Source organism: Leguminivora glycinivorella, chromosome 9 (assembly GCF_023078275.1).
Source record: "Leguminivora glycinivorella isolate SPB_JAAS2020 chromosome 9, LegGlyc_1.1, whole genome shotgun sequence".
Classification (NCBI taxonomy): domain Eukaryota; kingdom Metazoa; phylum Arthropoda; class Insecta; order Lepidoptera; family Tortricidae; genus Leguminivora; species Leguminivora glycinivorella.
This window is the reverse complement of record NC_062979.1, coordinates 11,150,985-11,172,164: the sequence shown is the minus strand read 5'-3', so window position 1 is coordinate 11,172,164 and position 21,180 is coordinate 11,150,985. Positions and strand designations below refer to the sequence as shown.

The following is a 21,180-nucleotide window of genomic DNA, read 5'->3' as shown; positions in this document are numbered from 1 at the left end:
AACGTCAAATAAAAATAAAACTACGCCGGCTCTAACCCTACGCCTCAGCCTCGAGAAGATTTCAGTCCCCCCTCAGTTGGAGGAGGGTATCCACTATGGGACCGGCAAGAAACTCGGCGGGCCACTTCTTTTCAAAACATTACATCTTATAATTAACATGCATTAAAAAAAACAAGATACAATTTAATAAGATACAATTTAAGTGAAGGTTCAACACCTTCAATTTCAAAACAACCTGAAATATGTCCCAATTTGTTTGGACCACCCACCTGCCGTATTTGAGACACGTGTTTAAAAACCGTCTGATGTTCCTTTTTTACGTACTTGTATCGTAATGTACTATTTTCTACAATTTAGGTACTGTTTTTTTTCCTAAATGAAGTTACTTTAATACATGGAAGTGGAAAATGTAGCCATCTGATATTTGATCGAGTCTGGCAAAATTTACATAAGATGGAATATATTTTTTTGCTATTTAATGATTTTAGCCGCGTCATAATAAATCCAGTGATATAAATGGTTTACTTATGCACAACATCCCTACATTTTTTGAGAAATTATATTTATTGTAACGTAACTAAAATTCGCGATGACCACCCGTGAGGGCTCTGCCACTCAAGGGTAAACTTTTTCTGTAATTTTATCGGTATACTTGCCACTCAACAGCTTTTTATTTCAAGCCCGGCTCCCGGTTACCTTTACTTTACGTGCGGTCGGCTCCCGGCTTTCGCCACCTGAAGGGTTAAGCTGTCTGTGATTTTTTCAGCATTGTAGCCATATTGAGGTATAATGTACGTTAAAGAAAAGAGCACCATACAAACGACACCCGGCGAACAAAAAATGGCGCCACCCTATTGTCCATCCACGAACATAAGTCAGAGTGAGACTTATGTTGCCTCATAGAATCAGTCATACCTGCTTGCGTGGTGGGAGGAGGTAAAATGTCTCTGACTGCACACAAATAGAAATGAAAAAATGCCTTCCTGTGCTATAAGATACTGTTGAAGCCATACGAGAAAATCTAATAAAAGTGACGGTGTCACATTTCATCGGTTAGTAGACAAGCTACTTTGATCTAACTTAATTTAAGTAATTATTATAATGAAGGGACATATATAGGTACCCCTACTTTTTTCATATGCCAGCAGCCAAGAAAGTCCGATTTATAACTGTCAAGGTCATAAACAGGGCCTCTAGTCAACAGTACGATCGTAGATGCTCCGCAGCGTAACGTAGTTTTCTATCTCTCGGTCTTCCGTATTTGATGCGCGTCAGACAGTTGTTGCGTATCATTCGCCAAGGAGCGTTAACGATTGTACTATTTGTTAGAGGGCCTGCAGTATCATTATCATTTTAGGTAGGTACAATAATAGTAGATTTTATTTATTTATTTATTTTTATAGATATAGTCTTCTGTTATGAAGGAGACGTTTCGATTCAGACTGCACCAGCACTATTGTAACGCAACACTACTGCTGACTGTATTTCTACTGTAAATTTAAAAATCGATATCTTGCACAGATTTTGACTATGGTGGCAGTAATCCAGCCTGCAATATTACCACGCTGCAAGGAGTGCAAGGGGTTGCTCTAATTAGAGTATGGCGATGATAAAATAAAGAATAGAAGAATAGGTTCCGTCCGGATTATTATTATTGTACAATTTGTACACCCAGATAGGTTTCTAATGACCTCACCATAGAACAGCTACAGTAGGCATGCCTATTTCAACTAAGTCACCAACAAAATTATTAACTGTATATTAATACATTTAACTACCTACGCGTACGCACTTTAAAAGTTGTCACCCAAACACCTAATTGCAGCATAGAGTTTTAGAATGCCAGAAACCCGACTAAGTGTAACTCATTTGTCTAAACAGTCGAAACCTTGAATAGATAATTCGAAAGTTTCGCCGAGATATTATTTGCTTTATCAATATGAAACGTAGATATTCGATCTAGTTAAATTTTGCAACCGCCAATCTACTTACAACACCTGTAAATTACATCGCGAGTTGCACATCTCTAAGCTTGATTAATTGAGGTTTAAAATGAAACTAGAAGCTTAATTAAGGTTCTTAATTTAATTTATTATTTGAATCTTCATTCAATAGCAAACCGCGCGCATTCACTCATCTTCACATACCACTCATATCGCTTACACAAGTAGACTACAGACAACGCACAAATTAAATTTAGGCAGAGGCGTTTCGACACTCAACGCATTTGTCACACCATTTTTCTACTGGTACCTACTTCAATCACTTACGTAACGCAAGTCTTTGTATTTACACTGGTTTTAACTTAAAGCTAGCAATGGTTCTTCCGGATCGTGCTTTGGGCTTATATGTTTCGAGTTCGCTTTCTTCCACTGCTCCTTTTTGTTAAACTTTTGCTTTGTTGCTGCTAGCTTCGCTTTAGATTTCGTAATCTTTGGCGGTTTAGGTTCATCTAGGCGTTCTAATGTCTCTATAATGTTTTTGGGCTCTGATACGACCCGTCTGGTTTCTTCGCTGACTTCGTCCAATGTTGCATTTTTGTTGGCGTACACGACGACGAAGTGTGAATACGCTGAGTTCGATGGAGAGTTGATGTCGGCGAAGTCTCTGAAGTTAGCGAACTGCTCTTGATTGAAATTAGGTCTAGGGTTGGCTATATAGCCTGATCCGAGAGACGGTCGGCCGTGACCATTATTGTAGAATGAGTTAAAGCTGTCGTGAAAATCATCTGTGTCCTCATCGTTTTGGGCGAAGAAAGTTCCTCCTCTAATGATTCCAAAGTTTCCTGAGCCAAGCAAGCTAGAACTTGCATCTACTAAAGGTGCGGAAGCAGCGCTATTCTGCTTTCCGAAGCCATCAAGACTTCTGTAGTTTCCAAACAAAGGGTAGTTTAGCAACGATCTGTATGATTGCGGTTTCTGGCTATACGCCGTCTCTTGATTACCGAAACCGCCTATTCTGTAGCCGCTTTGCTGTCGGGGTTCGAAGAGGTTTGCGAAGGAAGGGAAAACGTCTGTGAGCCACCGACGAGCTCGATCGAGTGGTCGGTCTGGACGGACGTCGAAGCCGCGGACAGAGGCTCATGCTGTTGACTTTGCCACTGCTGGTGCGGCGCCGCCACCACCTCTGGGACAATCTCGGATGACTCTGCACTGAGATCCGTTGCGTCATCTGAAACAAACGAATTTGACGTAAGTCGACGTTGTCCAAAATGCCAACAAAAATTATGAGAGACCTTGATAAGGTAAGACAATACGATGCTTGACGTATGTAGGTTTGATGTGTTGTAACGGAGATTGCGGCTGTTAATACATAATGCATGTATGCATTGTTTTGATTACACTTGTAAATTAAGTTCTTTGCTGCGTGGGTGTGGGGGGTGACGTTTCGACTGATTTGCGACATGCTATAATAAAACACATGTTTTATGATGCTCATTGTCTTTCAAACGGAATAAGTTAGCTACCGGAATACAACACGTTTCCTGGTCATACATTTGTAATAATTTTTTGACCTTGGAATTCAATACTGTAAACAAACGTAAAGCCTGACCAGAAATATATGACTATTGTCAGGACTAGTTAGGAGGGCGCTGTTATCCTGATGATGTAGGTAGTACCTATGTGGTGACAGTTCAGTATAGTATGAAGAAAATAATTTTGACTATAAAACTCCCGTAAGACAAACATATTTAAAAATATTTTAAGCGGCTACTCACGTTTTTTAAATATGAAGAAAATAGTTCTAATAAAATTCCGCAACATGGCGAGTAGTCATATATTTCTGTAGGGCCATTGTAGGGCAATCATAGTCGCGCGATAGATGATAAAAAACGTAATAGGTCCGTATCGCACTTACTAATAGTGCGATAGGGACGTTTGCTATTTTATCATTTATCGCGTGACCATAATTGCCTGCCTATGGTCAGGCTTTAAGTACCTAAGTATATCAGTAACTAGCAACTCCTATGTCAGTAGTGTACCAAATGTAGTTTATGTAGTTTCATTTTCATTAGTCTTCCAACAAACGTATAATTTATTGTTGTTAGTGAATTAAAATTGAAGATGTTTCGTACAATTTGTACTAGGAAATAGGAGGCGCGCAAAGCAACATTATATCAAAATGGAAATCTTTATAGGCAGTTAGTCAATATATTGAGAAACCCGGTTCGACATTGTTTCCTGAGTGAATTTCTCAACTTTAACTTTCAATCAAATCCTTACATGAATAATAGTATCCGTAAGAAACGAATAAGTTTATTATTGACGTCACTCTTCGTCAATAAAATAAGCTTCGGAGAGTGGGTAAATTATTGCATTTCTTAGCACGATCTCAAATTGCAGATTGCATTATAGGTGTTTTATTTCTATCCTTTAGGTGTTTGAGAAATAGCTTGTATTACTTTCTAGTATATTAAAATTTCTGATGCACAATCTATTATATAAATTGTATAAGTAAATTAAACATAAAACTTAAGTTCAGAGATTACCATATATGTACCTACTTGATTTATTGTCATTGACTGTCATTTGATGAAGTTATTACGTCTACCATTACGTATGGTGCCGTAAGTCCAGGCATATTGTCACACTGTCTGTACCTATGTTGGTTGGCTCAATGAATTAAGTACTACGTCTGAGCCTTTTGGACCGAAGAAAATTAACCCAACGGTTATGTCATTATTAAGTACTGGCCAGTGTAGTGACCGTTGTGGTCTGCGGTCGAGTTATTTTTTAAATTTTGAATTTGGAACACAATCACATTCGAACGCAATATCGAAGCATGGTCCTGAAGCTTATTACATTTTTTTAAATTTTGAATTTGGAACATATTAATCACATTCGAACGCAATATCGAAGCATGTCGCTGAAGCTATTACAAATACGTTGAATATATTCATAAATCTCGACCTTTATGTCGTAAATATAGAAAGATAATTACTGATCTTTATAACCTTTAACCCAAAGAGGAATTTGAAACAAATCTGCATTTTTGTTAGGAAAACAGTATAGTGTTTTGAAACTGTGCCAAAGGTCAGGAGAAAGCTCGGGTTAGGGTATAACGAGGCTAGATCGAATAGGTACGCCTTATGAGAGACGTGGCAGGACCGACGCAATAATTTTGGTCACGTCTGTTCACGTAACTCGGAATGAAATGTGCGTTTGTATCAGATTAAAGGACTAGGCAATACGCAAGTTGCGTAGGAATTAGGTTTTGTCTACGTGCGTGAGCTTATGCGTTTCTTTTGTTTTACATAATCCGCAATAAAGAAAAAAATAAATAGAGTGGCAAAGTAAAGATTTCTAAATGACCTTTGAATCCATAAAACATAACATAGAATTGCTTACAAAATGGGGACAACAGCAAGCAGCAATAATTACCTACCCTAGCGAATAAACACCAATTGCGCTTAAAATTCTGCTCATGTTTTATATGGTACAGTAAGCTGCAGAGTAAGTGCGTTTTCACATTATCCGATTCGATATCGGATGTCGGACCGATATTTTATACATTCGTCCAGGCGCCATCTATGGATTTTTTCCATTGTCTTTAAAAAAATTCTGACATCCGATATCGGATCGGATAATGTGAAAATGAGTTAGGTGGCCCTCCTACGTAGGAGTTTGTTCGCAGGGGTATCACTTGCAGTCAACTGTACCTAATATGGGTATCTGTTTTTACTGATTACATCAATACGTAACATACTAGTTTAATGTGAATTGAACGTTCAACGGTGAAGATTTACGTCGCAATAATTTCCCACTTTTCCGTAGTTACGTATGCCGTGTGCCGGGTGACACTTGACAGTTTCCACATGAATTGCTAAACCATGCACACGCTGATGACATAAGTGGTTCAAATGCACCTCTGCATTTATCTCGAAATAGGAACTCTAGAATAATGTCTTCATATTTTATAGAAATGTTACTTCAGAATTTCTTAAGAGGCTCACAGATTACAAGATCGACGGGCGATATCACCACAACAAAGAAAAGTAAACCCACATTTATATTCCCAAAAGGGCTACCCCTTTGCCTTTGTAGGCAGGGCACTGAAATTTTAGTAGTTTCAAATACTCAAATTTCAGTGCTGTTCTTAACAATTAAGGGATGGAAAAAAACGAAATTGTGACATTGAAGTATCACCACATACTGAACTCATTCGTCACACCACATACTGAAACCATTTTCAACAGTAGACTACGATATCCATAGGAGGAAAGGGGGCGGTGAAATTCTTAACCCCTCACCACACGGGGATACCAGTCTGTCAGTTAGTTACAACTGTTACCTTTGCGATTGACAGACTATCTGATATAGTGGGCCACTTTGGCTTTAGGTATCGACATACGATACAGAATATAATGTATTATGGTTTCCTATCGTGTTTTCTCGGAACCGTTCGTATTTGTATTTTGTCGTAGGTACTAGCTCGGTCAACGTTAGTAATTTTACCTACAGCTGAGATGCGACTGACTGAAATAGCATGACACGTTCGTGTTTCCGTGAAAATACGAAGGAAAAACATTAAGCACTACATCTGTAGAAAGTACAAGGTGACTATGACTGCGAGCATATTGAAAAAGTACGTATGTAGGTAGGGTACATACGGACTTTTTCAAAATGCTTATTTGACCAAGAAGGCACCCACTTGTTGTCGGTGTGTAGGCGAGTTGTAAAAGTATACACACTAACTTTTGAGAGCCAAATCGCCAACATAATCCGTAGATCATAATTAAGCCAAATTAAGGTGTAAAACCGCAATATCTTTGATAGTTATCAGTATTGCCGGTTTAATAAACTTCTAAAATTGTTGATTGTTCTTAGTTATATACCCGTAACTGGCGATCTAGATAGGGAGAAGTTGTCGTAAAAACTTGTAGTAATTATGAGAGTCTAGTGGAGTCTATACTGCGTAGTCTAACAGATGAAAATGTCGTTAGTAGTCTAAGGATTGCAGTATAAGTACCTTAATAAGCTTATTTATTTACTGTGCAAGTGTGCGATAGTAGAAATAAAAAAAAAATAAAAAAAATACTTATTCAATATTTTTGCTAAGGTAAATAAATGCAGTATATATAAAGATTAAACGTCACACTGTGACAGTACACGCAAAAAGTGGCTTATATATTTTATTGGAAGGGGTATTTTCCTTATGACTGGGTTATCACTGTAGGTAGGTAAGTATTTTTATATGCATATAGGTATAGTTTGTTATGTAGTATTTACTTATTTTTAGATTTAACTTTAGTTTTAATGATATGTTTAATCTTTTGTTATGTTTAATAAATATAGATATCCCCACAGTGCCTTAGTGTCTCACTGTAATAAAAAAAAAAAAGCTATATGATAACATTGATAATTTATTTTTATTAGTACCTAAGTGATTGTTATTTATTGCAAAGCGACAATTGCGAATTATAATGGCGTTTTATTTAAGTCATGGGTAGGAAATGATATTATTTAATTTAACTATTTGTGGTCAACCAATAGGTACAATTATAGAATAGTGGCGCACGTTTAAGTTGCATATCCTATAAATTATAAAAATAAATATTTATGGAGTCGTGCACTGCAAACATATATGTAAATTATTTCGATATTTACATATCCCTATCCCTACCGTGTCTAATAATAAGTATTTTTTCTTTAATTTGCCTTTAGATATAACAAAAATAAACGCAAACTATTACAAAACTAATCCGTGATGTACAAGTAATTGCATAAATTCATTTGTTATTCATACTACTAGATATGAATACTTCCTTTTCTTAATGTAAGATATTTACCGGCTGCCTAAGGCCTACTTATTTAGCTAAAATGATTATCTTACAGCTTCCGGTGCGATAATATACGTAAGTATAGTGATTCGTTTACGTGGTTTACTTCTCGTTTCGTAACTGTCTTGTCTAGACTTTACATAATTATAAAAAATATCTACCTGTACCTACTTGTTCTTATCACAATTTGGGATTGTCATAGTTATTGTTTAGGTAATATATTCTTGAATGAAATAAGTGCAGTCGCCATCAAATACTGGGTCCGATTTCACCCAGTATTTGATGGCGACTGCACTTTTTTTTTTGTGAAGTGAGTTACTGGAATTTAGAGCAATAGGTACTCTATCATATCCATAAATGAACGCCGGGATGTCCCGAAGGGTTTCCCAAGGTTTACCATGGAACAAATATGAAAATCGCGAAAAAAAATTAACAGATTTCATACCGACCGGTGCAGGAGTATTCATGATTTCCAATAGAGTTTAATTAATATGTAACACATTTACATGGGATCGGTATGGAAAAATGTATACATATTAACGAACTTAAACACGAACTAGTCTAAAAAAGAGGAAAAATATTCGGGGTTTTTTTTGGGAAACCTTGTTCAGAAAGACCATCTTAACACGTTTTTCAACGTTTGGATCATGACCCCGACTTCTCCCTGTATATCGGAGTTGCCAAAACTCTCACAAATATCGGAACACGAATCTATTGTCAAGACGTTAGTCCGTTTTCACATTATCCGATCCGATATCGGATGGAAGGATTTCAATATATCTGATGGCGACTGTACCTATGCACTTCACCGTAGTAACATCTAGATACGTAGTAGATCTAGATAGACCTCGGTCTCTTTAAAGCAAGAGTGAATAGACTATTTCTGAATCGGCGAGCTCCATCTTAAACTCTGTCTTTACTTTCCATCAGGTGTGACTAGGGTCAATCGATGATCAGTCTACAATAAAATAAAAAAAAGATTGGAGTAAAATGAAATATTAGTTGATTTACTGCACGGTTCAAAAACACTCTATTGAGGTAGGTCTCAACAGTCACGCGGCGGGGAAGTTTTTTTTAATATGTTCCTTTGCTATGAGTAAAGATAATATTACCTACATTACTCGTACAAAGCGCTGCAGTGGCCTAGCGCCTCTAGCGGTAATAGCGTGCGACTTTCAATTCGCAGGTCGCGGGTTCGAACCCCGGCTCGTACCAATGAGTTTTTCGAAACTTACGTACGAAATGTCATTTGATATTTTCCAATCGCTTTTCGGTGAAGGAAAAAATCTTGAGGAAACCAGACTAATTCCAATAAGGCCTAGTTTACCCTTCGGGTTGGAAGTTCAGATGGCAGTCGCTTTCGTAACAACTAGTGCCTACGCCAAATCTTGGGATTAGTTGTCAAAGCGGACCCCAGGCTCCTATAAGCTTTGGCAAATGCAAAATAGGTAGGAAATTGTTTTAACCACCGCAACTAGCATTTGAGGTAGTAATATCTGTTATCCGTTTATGAGTTAAAAGCAAACTAAGCACCTATTGACCACGCTAGCTGTGTCAGTTGCAATGCTGAGTGGAGTGGAGACCATTTTAGGCCTCACATCGTTATTAGTACTTTTTACTTTGTGCAACTTTTTAACCGCCGCCTCAAATATCTCAAAGGAAGGTGGTTCTCAATTCGTCTGTATTTTTTTTAATGTTTTTGTTCCTCGATATCTCCGTCGTTACTGGACCGATTTTGAAATTTTTTTTGATTGAATGTACCTATAGGTATGCATACAGATTGGTCCCATTTTTCTCAGAACCCAGTTCTGGTGATGGGATCCTGGAGAAATCGAGGGAACTTCTCAAATCTGAAAGGCACACATATGGTGATTTTTGTGTTTTTTAAGGAACAGCATGCATTTACGTACGCAACAGTGACATTTGGTGCAGTGGAACTGCTGATGATAGTCAGAACGGAGCTCCTCAAATCTAAACGGCACGCTTATAGTGACTTAGCGACTTTGGCATTTTTATAAGAACAGCATGCACTTACGTCCAGAACAGCGACATTTGGTGCAGTGGAACTGCTGATGAAGATCAGAACGGAACTCCTTAAATCTAAACGGCACATTTATAGTACCTTTGGTATTTTTAGAAGAATAGCATGCATTTAAGTTCAAAACAGTGACATTTATTTAGTTATGTTTGTTAAGAATATTGAGTTTTCAAGTCAAATTTTGTCAAGCTTCGATTTATTATAATCGGATTCACGAGGAATTGAGGAAACTCCTCAAACCTTAACGGTATACGTATATTCATTTGTGTTGCCATCAAATGATTAAAGTATTAAAAGCCGTTTTAAAAATACCTACACATTTCTACATAATCCAACATTCGCAAGTAGATTTCACCAGAACCCCAAAAGCCGGCGGTTTTTTTTCTTAAAAATTATTAGTTATAATTTTTTTTTTCTATTGATGTGTTATTATCCTATTTTATCTATTGATTTGTACCTATTGATGTGTTGCCTTAATACATGATTTCTATTCTATTTACCTACCTACTTTGAATTAAATGTAACAAAATACAAATTATTACTTAAACTGTGAGTTTACATTCCTTTGTACAGCACAGGCTAATTTGGATCATCCATCCATAATACCACTACGCATCTTGCAACGTTTGACACACTTGTAATCTAGAGCACGACATCGATTATTGAAACAAATACGCATACTTTTCTAATATGGTAACACCGATTTTACACGGTTCCGCAACGGATGCGGTATTGTTTTTGTCTTGTGCGAAATAAGGTTGTAAATGCGGCTCTTTAAATATGCAATATGGTTGAAAAAATATATAAGATAAGTAGAGGCAATCTGATAAGCTTAATTTTTTTTATCCGTGACTTTTGGAAAATTAGGGTAAAAATTAAAAATATCTAAATTTCAAAGAATTCCAACTATTAAATACTTTAGCTACAAAAAAATAAAAACTTTTTTAAATTCTTTTTTTAGCAAAACCAAGAGGATTCTGAGGAAGAGGAATTTGGTAAAACGATATCTTAAAATAAGACAAACAGACACACTTAAGAAAGAACATTTTAGCCAGGGGTAGTTTCACTATAGGATTGCGGCTAGACCCTTTACAATCGGCTTAGGAAAGAGGAATGAAGTTATGTGATTTCTACCTTTTTACTTACTTATCTCCGTCCTGGATATTTTACAATCACTCAAAACAAAATGTTACATGTTTGGATTCCAAAAAGTAATAATCATGAATAAAAGAATGTGCAATAAGAATCGTACATATAATGGAAATCAATTCTTCATCAAGGGCTTTAGTGTTATTGCAGTATTAAATAAAATAAAAATAATAACTGGCAATTATTGAGAAATATCCCTTGCAGGCAGAACGTAAGTAATAATAAGTATTGATTACATTGCATTATTTATGGTTTATAAAAAAAGATGGTTATGTCTTAGGTATAAGAAAGAGAAAGAAGATTTATACCAACTGATTGGGAGGTATCCTTATTGATAAAAAAATTTAGATGGCCAAATTAAAAAACATGGTCTGCAGGGCTAGCACATGATTGGCGATGGCGTGACAGTATCTCGCCGCAGCCGCGACATAGATCACGAGGACGAGTAGTTTATGTATGTCGCGACGACATAATCTCGCACCAATCAATGTGCCTGCTGATTAATGTTGCCATTGACATTGATTCATCTAGACTTTTGATTGTTTTCAAATGACGTCCGCACTACATTTCCGCATATACGTCCTTTGACGTTAACGACCGCAATTTGTTAGAAGGCAGTACAGATCCCACGTCACTACGTAAAAGGTTTGTGCATTCACAATTACTTGACAACCAGTTTAAACGAACACAGTGTGTGGTAAAAAAAATGTAATACACAAGGGTCTGAATGAACTGGACTGCGTTCAATGTCATCCCTAAATAATGTCTAACCCGGAACGCATTGTAGTCGTGTTATAAATTACTGTTTGTGTGTAAATACGAGCTGTTAATCAGTGATAAGATCTCGTGCATTTCTTCCTGATTGAGGGTTCTGACATCTGGAAACATATTGGTTATTACATCTCATTCATCGACGTCGACTTGAAGTTAGGGAAGTTCTGCTGTAACACAAACCACCTCAACTATTAGACGGAGCATTGCTTGAGCGTGGTACTAGTATTATTTGATCTGTGCTTGAGCATACTCAAAAACTCCACACATATTATTTCCCGTAGCAATTTACTATAGAAACGAAATCGCTCGATCCAGTAGTGTCAAAGTTCACGTCGCGCACTTGTGCAATTTAGGAATACATACATATTTATAAAAAAAAATAGTGTTGAACCTGGCAGGCAAGCATGGTCCCGTGATAAATGATAAAACATTAGACCGTCACTATCGCACTATTTGTAGTGTTATAGTGTACGGCCTGATGTTTTATCATTTATCGCGCGACCAGGCTTGCCTGCCTGTGACGATTCGCTCACGATTTGTTCACAATTCGTGAGCATTTCGTGAAGCGTTTGTGCATTCGGCTACGCACAGTGGTCTGTTATGAACTTATGACTGTAATGGTGTAAGATGCTACTCTATTGCGTTGCTCAAATTGTGGTATTTTACCAGTAAAATTTGTCATATGTCTGGCTGTCTGGCAACCACACCAAGCACTCTTTGTAAACGATTAAAAAAGCGTTGGGTAGTATGTGCGCCATAACAAGTTGTCTACCTAATCAATGTGGGAACCATTACATCAAATCATTCATGTCATGGGTAGAATGTGGACCAAGAGAGTGGTTTTCGGTAAGAACTACTTAGTAAGTAGGCACTTGCATTATTAGCAAGTTGGACGGGTTCTTTAGTTTTATTTACATTGAGATAACAGTATTATGCAATGTGAACTTGTTTGCCCTGTTTATGTGCATTGGGAAGCGTATTTTAAGTTATACCTATTCCTTACTGTTTAGTAGATTTATAATGGCAGAGTTACGCCCATTATATAAATTTGTATGGATTTACTTACTGTAGAATTATTTTATTTCATAATAAAACAAAAATCTATTCTAATCGGTTAATAAAATTATTTTCTAGCTAGATAAAAATAATCTTAAATAGCTATCGTGCACTAACGAAAAAGTGACAAAACCCACTGGTGGCTGTGACGGGAACCGACCTGGGTTTAAAGCATGATTTGTTTTTTTAATAGTAATTAATAGTAATTTTCAAATAAATTACTAATTACATATTCTAAATGTTGACAAAGTAAAATAATAGCATAGCAACACTAATATTTTAAGATTTCAAGAAAGAAGAAAAGCAGTTATTCACCGGAACCGGATGGGGAATGCTTTTGTACCGGAGTGTATAGTTAATAAGTATGTTTGATACATATTAACTACAGCTACTTATACTTAGTAGGACTTGTCCATTAAAGTCGTCAATTTCAGCAGAAAAGCTATGCTGAACAGTTAAAAATCTACAAACATTTGCAATTCCCAAACATTTGTAAATTGTAAATACGGCCACAATTACCGTAATATCTCACTCAGTTGCGTACGACACAGCTAATGACTTACATAATGTCTTAATACTATCGCGAAAAGTGCTTTTAAAAAAAGACGATTAGTTATTGTGATGAAATATACATTAAGATTGAGCTTCTTTGCCATGAAAGGAAAGTTCTTTTGATGTTACATTGCGAAAAGCCTTTAAAACAAATAATGTACATCATAAAGAGTAATGGATTAGTACATTAGTGGGTTGGTTACTGTATTATTGTTTGATGGCTCATATGACATAACATTTGACATAAGTTTTTGATCTTGTAACCATTTCTGTTGCATGTCATTGCGTCAGTATAAAATCAAATTTTATGATTCTTTTATGAGGACGGTCTAAATCCTCAAACGTGAGCCCTTTCTAAAAGTTAAGGGCTCGGTTACAAAATAGCAATTGAAGCATGTATCAATAATATAAAAATAAAACTGATTGGCAGGGAAAGTCTCAAGGCATAACCCCATCGCTTCTATGGTGCAATAAAACTTAAAACACTTATAATTAACACTTTCAATAAAACACTTATACACTGAGAGAAAATACAACCAGTTTTCATGTTTGTTCAACAAGTTTTTTGGTTAAAATAGCGCCTACGTGCTCTTTGGTTCAAACAACAAGCTACTTGTCATTTGAATCGGCAATATATTTGAATCAACAAGTCGATTTTATAAAAACAACCTGACACATATTGTTTTAAACATACGTTTGGCTGATTCAAACGGATAAACCGCAACAAGTCGAACTTGTTAAATTCACAATGCAAATTTCTCTCAGTGTATGTATGTATTAGGTATATGGAAATCAAGGGGAGAGGCCTTTGTCCAGCAGTGGGACATTATAACGTGCTAGTATAAAAAAAATGTATTAGGGCACTAGGTTAGACTAAAACTGGCAGCTTATGTAACAAATATACACCTAACCTCTTTTTAGTACAAAACACAAAATATAAATATGGCACATGACAAATGATGAGGATGAGTCGATTGTCGCATACATTTGCATAAAATTTGATGACAGATTTTTATACCACGTCGGCACAGTATAATAAACAGTACAATCGTACAGTGAGGCCACTCCCGCTTCCCGCTGAAAGTGCCGCCCACCCGCTCTCTGTTACCTCACAGTTACCGCCTGTCAAAAACGCGAACAGTTGACTTGTCATATCTCACTCATACACGCATGGTACGCGTTCATCTACACGAGCTTAGAATGTGTGCTATGAACGTGCCTCTTTCATTTTGATCGCCAGTGTCGGAGGTGACGTCGGTATCTCAATGAGGAGGCACACTCAAAGGTTATGTATGACAGATGGCGCCACCCTATTAGTCCATTGCGCAGATTAAGAATTTCATACGTGAGAGCAAGAAGATGATACTTGTTTTCTCTCTCTCAGATATGAATGACAGTGACATGCCTAGATACTTGCACAGGCGCCGCCTGGCGGGATAAAATATTAGTGTGCCTCCTCATTATATTAGTGTTAAAAGAAAAGTATTTATTCCATTAAAAAATTGCTGAAATAAAAAATTAAGTCACTCTTAATTGAAAAAATAACATCATTTCATCAGTTACCTACAGAAATGACCTAGTTGTAAGGCATTGATGAGTGGATAAATTGAATAGTATTAAAAGCCTTATTTAAGACTATTGCTAAACTTTAAAGCTTTAGTTCGTAAAGCAAAACGTTTTAGTTCGTAAGTATATTTATTCAATAACCGTCGTTATTGTTCAGTTTATCGATATATTGATCGATTATTAATAACAATGACCGTAAACGATCCTGATTGCCGTTATTTATGGAGCGAACAATCGAATGATGCTCGAGTCGGTTATCAACCATAGTGGAGTAAAAGTAAGGTACCCTGGACATAATTCAATAACTCGTCCTTTTTGATATTTTATTGGGTATTATTATTAAGCATCAAATAGTAATTATGTACATAGATAAAAAAAAAGACGATCGTATTCATATCTTATAAAAATCATGAGATAAAGTACATTATCCCACTTTTCGCTAACAGCAAAATAGTTAACCGAAAACTTTGTTAGATTAACTTTGTGGTGCACTCAGATGCGATCAGTTATTAGCGATATTACACAGAAAATAAATCTGATTGTGTACTTTTTTTTACCGTTTTCATTTAATGTGAATATCTAGGTAGGTAAAAATGGTGACCATGATATATATATCAATTTGCATTGTATTAAGTATATATAGACATTTAACACCGATCTTAAACATATATTTTTAACGCTTAAATAAACATGAATTTCTCAGTAGGTATAAATTGAAACTGAGATTTTTTTGCTTAAGACCAGGTTTTTGTGTACTATAATCATGATTTTATCAAAATTAATACTGTGAAGGTCGCGCTTAAGAAACTGTAAATGTCAGTAATTTAAAAGGGTGCAAAGTTGTCGTAGAGCGGCTGTCGCGGGGCGGGGGGAGCGCGCGGGGCGCGGGCCTGGGAGAGCGCGCCGCGCACCGGCCGCGTCACCGCGGCGGATCGGTTAATAGGTTAGGGACGTAAGGTACCGGCCACACCAGAGCGTCGCGTGTCTCGGGGCGCGGACGGACGTCCGCGCCACGCCACCTGAGTGTAATTCAAAAATCGTCTCCTCAGTACATTTTGTATAGGAAGGACGTAAGACGCGCCCCAGGCGGCGTGGCGGCGGCGTGGCGCGCGCCGCGCCGCCTGGGACTTGGTGCCAATAGGACCATCTCGGGGTTATACCCGTTCGATTAAAAAAATAATTTGAAAATCGGTCCACGATTCTCGGAGATATCGAGTAACAAAAAAACCGACCAAGAGCGTGTCGGTCCACGCTCAGTGTAGGGTTCCGTAGTTTATCGTATTTTTCTCAAAACAATTTTCCTAGAAAGTCTTTATAAAGTTCTACTTTTTTGATCTTTTTTCATATTTTTTTAAACATAAGGTTCAAAATATAGAGGGGGGGGGGACGCACTTTTTTTCCTTTAGGAGCGATTATTTCCGAAAATATTAATATGATCAAAAACCGGCCAAGAGCGTGTCGGGCCACGCTCAGTGTAGGGTTCCGTAGTTTTCAGTATTTTTCTCAAAAACTACTGAACCTATCAAGTTCAAAACAATTTTCCTAGAAAGTCTTTATAAAGTTCTACTTTTGTGATTTTTTTCATATTTTTTAAACATATGGTTCAAAAGTTAGAGGGTGGGGACGCACTTTTTTTTTCTTTAGGAGCGATTATTTCCGAAAATATTAATATTATCAAAAAACGATCTTAGTAAACCCTTATTCATTTTTAAATACCTATCCAACAATATATCATACGTTGGGGTTGGAATGAAAAAAAAATCAGCCCCCACTTTACATGTAGGGGGGTACCCTAATAAAACATTTTTTTCCATTTTTTATTTTTGCACTTTGTTGGCGTGATTGATACATTGGTACCAAATTTCAGCTTTCTAGTGCTTACGGTTACTGAGATTATCCGCGGACGGACGGACAGACAGACAGACAGGGGAAACTATAAGGATTCCTAGTTGACTACGGAACCCTAAAAAACATTCAGTCGAATTGAGAACCTCCTACTTTTTTTGAAGTCGGTTAAAAAAACAACCTTTATTGCCGGCCGGCATACGGCTAACCGATTGAAACAGAAACATAAATGAAAAGAGAGGGCGAACGGCGACACCTGTGTGTCGGCGATTTCAAAGGTAAGCGCACGTGCACCCGATCTCGCTACCTACGCCCAGGTGCGGGCGCGGCTTTCGACCTTCGCGCCGTGCAATAGAATTTAATGTCGACTGCTCGTGTGCGGTCTGTTTGTTTTATAGAGTGGCGGCATTTTCAACATCAAAGGGCAAAATTCTGCAAAATTTTGTGCAAAATTCTGTTATATCAATAACTTCTCACGTCACTAGATTATCGACTTTGAATGTCGAGTATATTTATAGTATCATCACTTTATTTCAGTGTACGAATTTCGTATGTGTTAAAAATCATTGTTCTAGCTTCATAAACCAGGGAGGAAATAATGGAGAGCGTTTATATGTCTTGTTTTGCCTTAATTCAATATCATCACATATTTTTGTTGCTGATAAAATAATACATCCTATATATCAAGGCCTTGTAGCTCGGCGAAAGAATCGTGATCGCGGAGTGCGCCGGCACTGATTATAATTATTTTGTCCAGTTATTATAATAACCTATACAAAAAGTACCGATAGAATAGGTATTCTAATCTATATCTGCATAGAACTATTTAAAACAAACCACAAAAGTTCATAGTTGATCGTTATTGGTACAGTCAGCAACTCAGCTGTGAATAAAGATAAAGTGCCAAATATATGTATACACATACCTTAATGTACCAAGTACCAACACTTGTACAGGAAATAAAATACTCTATACATATTTTTGGCACTTTGTCTTGCCAGCTGTGTTGTTGACTGTACACGATCTAAAAAGGAGCCGAACGGTTATTATAATTACGCGGCGACTTGCGTAGTCGGCGGCCGCGCGATACATAGTGCTGTCTCTGTTCAGGCCCCGTAGCCGAATGCCATTTCTCCGACGCGAAACGAAAACGAAACGCAGTCTGGCTCTGTCGCGCCAATACGCAAGAGCGATAGAGATAGATATCTACTAGCGTTTCGTTTCGTGAGCGTTTGTGCCATTCGGCTACGCACCCTGTTCTCACTACCACGAATTTGAAGAACAATATTGCTGTATCTCTCAATCTTTAGGCGTCATTCATATATTACGTCATACTAAATGTGACAATCCATGTTAAAGGATTAAAAAAGCGTGACATTGGGGGTCCAAATAGTAGTCCATAAACCACGTCTTTGACCAACGTGAGTGATATCTCTGTCACTCTTTACGTCTTTACTAACAGAAATTTAAATAACAATAGTGCTATCTCTGTCACTCTTTACTAACAGAAATTTAAATAACAAAAATGCTATCTCTGTCACTCTTTACTACCAGGAACTTAAATTATTATAGTGCTATCTCTATTCTCTGTCACTCTTTACTATCAGGAACTTAAATTGTTATAGTGCTATCTCTGTCACTCTTTACTACCAGGACCTTAAATTATTATAGTGCTATCTCTGTCACTCTTTACTGTGTGCGGGAAGTGCACATACCACGAGTTTGACTAACATGAGTGCTATCTCTATCACTCTTTACTACCAGGAACTTTAATTATGATAGTGCTATCTCTGTCACTCTTTACTACCAGGAACATAAATTTTATTATTACAGTGCTATCTCTGTCACTCTTTACTACCAGGAACTTAAATGATTATAGTGCTATCTCTGTCACTCTTTACTGTGTACGGGAAGTGCACATACCACGAGTTTGACTAACATGAGTGCTATCTCTGTCACTCTTTACTACCAGGAACTTAAATGATTATAGTGCTATCTCTGTCACTCTTTACTTCTAGGAACTTAAATATTTTTTTCGGTTTCGGTTTTGGTCTTGGTTTCGGTGTCGGTTTTGGTGTAGGTTTCGGTGTCGGTTTCGGTTTCGATTTCGGTTTTCGTTTCCATTCCCGTTTCGGTTTCCGTTTTCGTTTTCAGTTTTGTTTTTGTTTAAACTAACAGAACTAAAACTAAAACCAAAACCAAACCAGAAACGGGAAACCGAACACGGGAAACCGGATATCGGATACCGTATATCGGATGCTGGTTACCGGTTACTGTCTACCGTTTACCGGATACCGGTTACCGTCTACCGGTTACCGGTCACCGTTTACCGGATACCGGTTAACGGTCATTGGTTACTGGTTACCGGTTACCGGTCACCGAATACCGGAGACCCGTCACCGGTTACCGGTTACCGGATACCGGTTACCGGATACCGGTTACCGGATACCGGTTACCGGATACCGGTTACCGGATACCGGTTACCGGATACCGGTTACCGGTTACCGGATACCGGTTACCGGATACCGGTTACCGGATACCGGTTACCGGATACCGGTTACCGGATACCGGTTACCGGTTACCGGATACCGGTTACCGGATACCGGATACTGGTTACCGGATACCGGTTACCGGATACCGGATACAGGATACAGGATACCGGTTACCGGTTACCGGTTACCGGTTACCGGTTACCGGGTACTAGATACCAGAAACCAGGTTTTGATTTCTGGTTTCTCATGTTACAACGTGTATAGATTAGTCGATACCAAGTCGGACACTTCCGATTAGGCGATTTCGGCTCGCATTGTTACGCAGCATTCGAGTGTTGAGTTTCTCACACATGAGGCCCCCTAATAAAATTTGTACCACTCATATTATTGATTTGACTCTCGCAACACAAACACCTCATGCCCACACAAATACACACAAAATAAAATCATTCACAAACTTCAAATCATTCAAAAACTCAACAGTCACACGCGCTCCTCGCGGTCCTCTAAGAACTCCCTCGCGAGAGTCGACACTTCAAAATGAAGCGACATCGCATCGGCTCATCATCCACAAATCCGAAAAGATCCACCGATAAATTTGTACCGGAAAGACCTCACCGCGACAATGTCATATTACCCAAATTACTTCAAAAATCCTCTGAAAGTGAAACAGTTCATTAGGTTTACCGTAAGAGTGAGTGAGACAGACACGCACTGTGCTTCAAATTTGCCTCGCCAAAATACGTTACACACGACTCGAAAGAATACAGTCTTAAGCGCCGCAAGCTTTCATACATATTACGTTGTTGTGATCCAAGCATCTCGTCAAGCTCGATAGGTACTATTATTGAGCTAACGACTTGACCAGTTTAACGTGACCTATCGGACTAATTGATTTGTATGACTTTTGTCACTTGTAATAAGGGAGCTCTCTTATACTGGACGGTGAAATATTTGTTATCGAAGCGTTTTGAAAACGCGGCGCCCTTGATATGAACACGTGTTGACGACTCGCCGCCCGTTCCCGCTACTACTATACTAGCTATACCTACTCTGTGCACGACCTTATTCTGCAGGTAATAACGTTCATATTAAAGCGCAAGTAAGAAAAATATCAATTAAGTAATGAATCTTACATATTTGTTGTTTAATTGATTTCGTATAGTACTAAGAATATATTAACGGCAAAATTTACCATCTTTCAATTTAGTTAGGTATTTTTCCTTTCCTAAAATTATCAATATTTAAGATTTTGAACAAGCGCCAAAAGTATTGGTATAAGTTTTAATAATTTATCAACACACGTAATATTATATTCATAATAAATTGCAGGATTACGGTTAACAATATTTTCTAGTGAAATACGCCTGAAAATGTGTAACTTACTAAACCTTCTTTATAAATGATAGTTCTGTATGAATTATTTATAAAAATTAGATGTTTTTATATGAAATGCAGGTGTCACAACATAATACAAGCACTTTTTCCGGATTACATTTAATACTTTAGTTATAAAATCAAAAAATATTCAAAGTTCGTTTTTATTTTTTTTTAAATTGAATCAGAACCCTAATTTGATTAATAATTTGTATTTTAACTATCACTAATGATACTTTATACGACAGAAAAAGAAAATTACGGTTATCGAATTATGTCCAGGTCAAGCTATTTTTCCTGGTCTACCAGTCATCTTTGGAATTAGAGAGGGCCTTTCAAGGTTCGGCCGCAGTAGACATGGCAGAAACAGAACAAAAGCTCTTTGTAAATAAGTTCTTTCCGTGGATAGATTTGGAAATCTATCCACGGGAAATCGGCTCTAGGCGACCAAAAATCGCTCCATAGTATGAAGAGACCTACGCGTCGTTGTCGCGGAACGCATGCGTACGCAACTACGCATGTTCATACCCATCATCATCATCATCCTCCTT

The 21,180-nt window shown here is 37.5% G+C and overlaps 1 protein-coding gene across 1 annotated transcript in view; it reads right to left on the bottom strand.

The window, feature by feature from the left end:
• Window positions 1–2,070: 2,070 nt before the first annotated feature.
• The window catches only part of LOC125229335, a 78,920-nt gene continuing 59,810 nt past the window's right edge, over window positions 2,071–21,180 (bottom strand). The window contains 2 exon segments of the mRNA XM_048134151.1: window positions 2,071–3,010; window positions 3,013–3,171. Coding sequence (XP_047990108.1) covers window positions 2,301–3,010; window positions 3,013–3,171 — 869 coding nt within the window. The 3' untranslated portion in view covers window positions 2,071–2,300.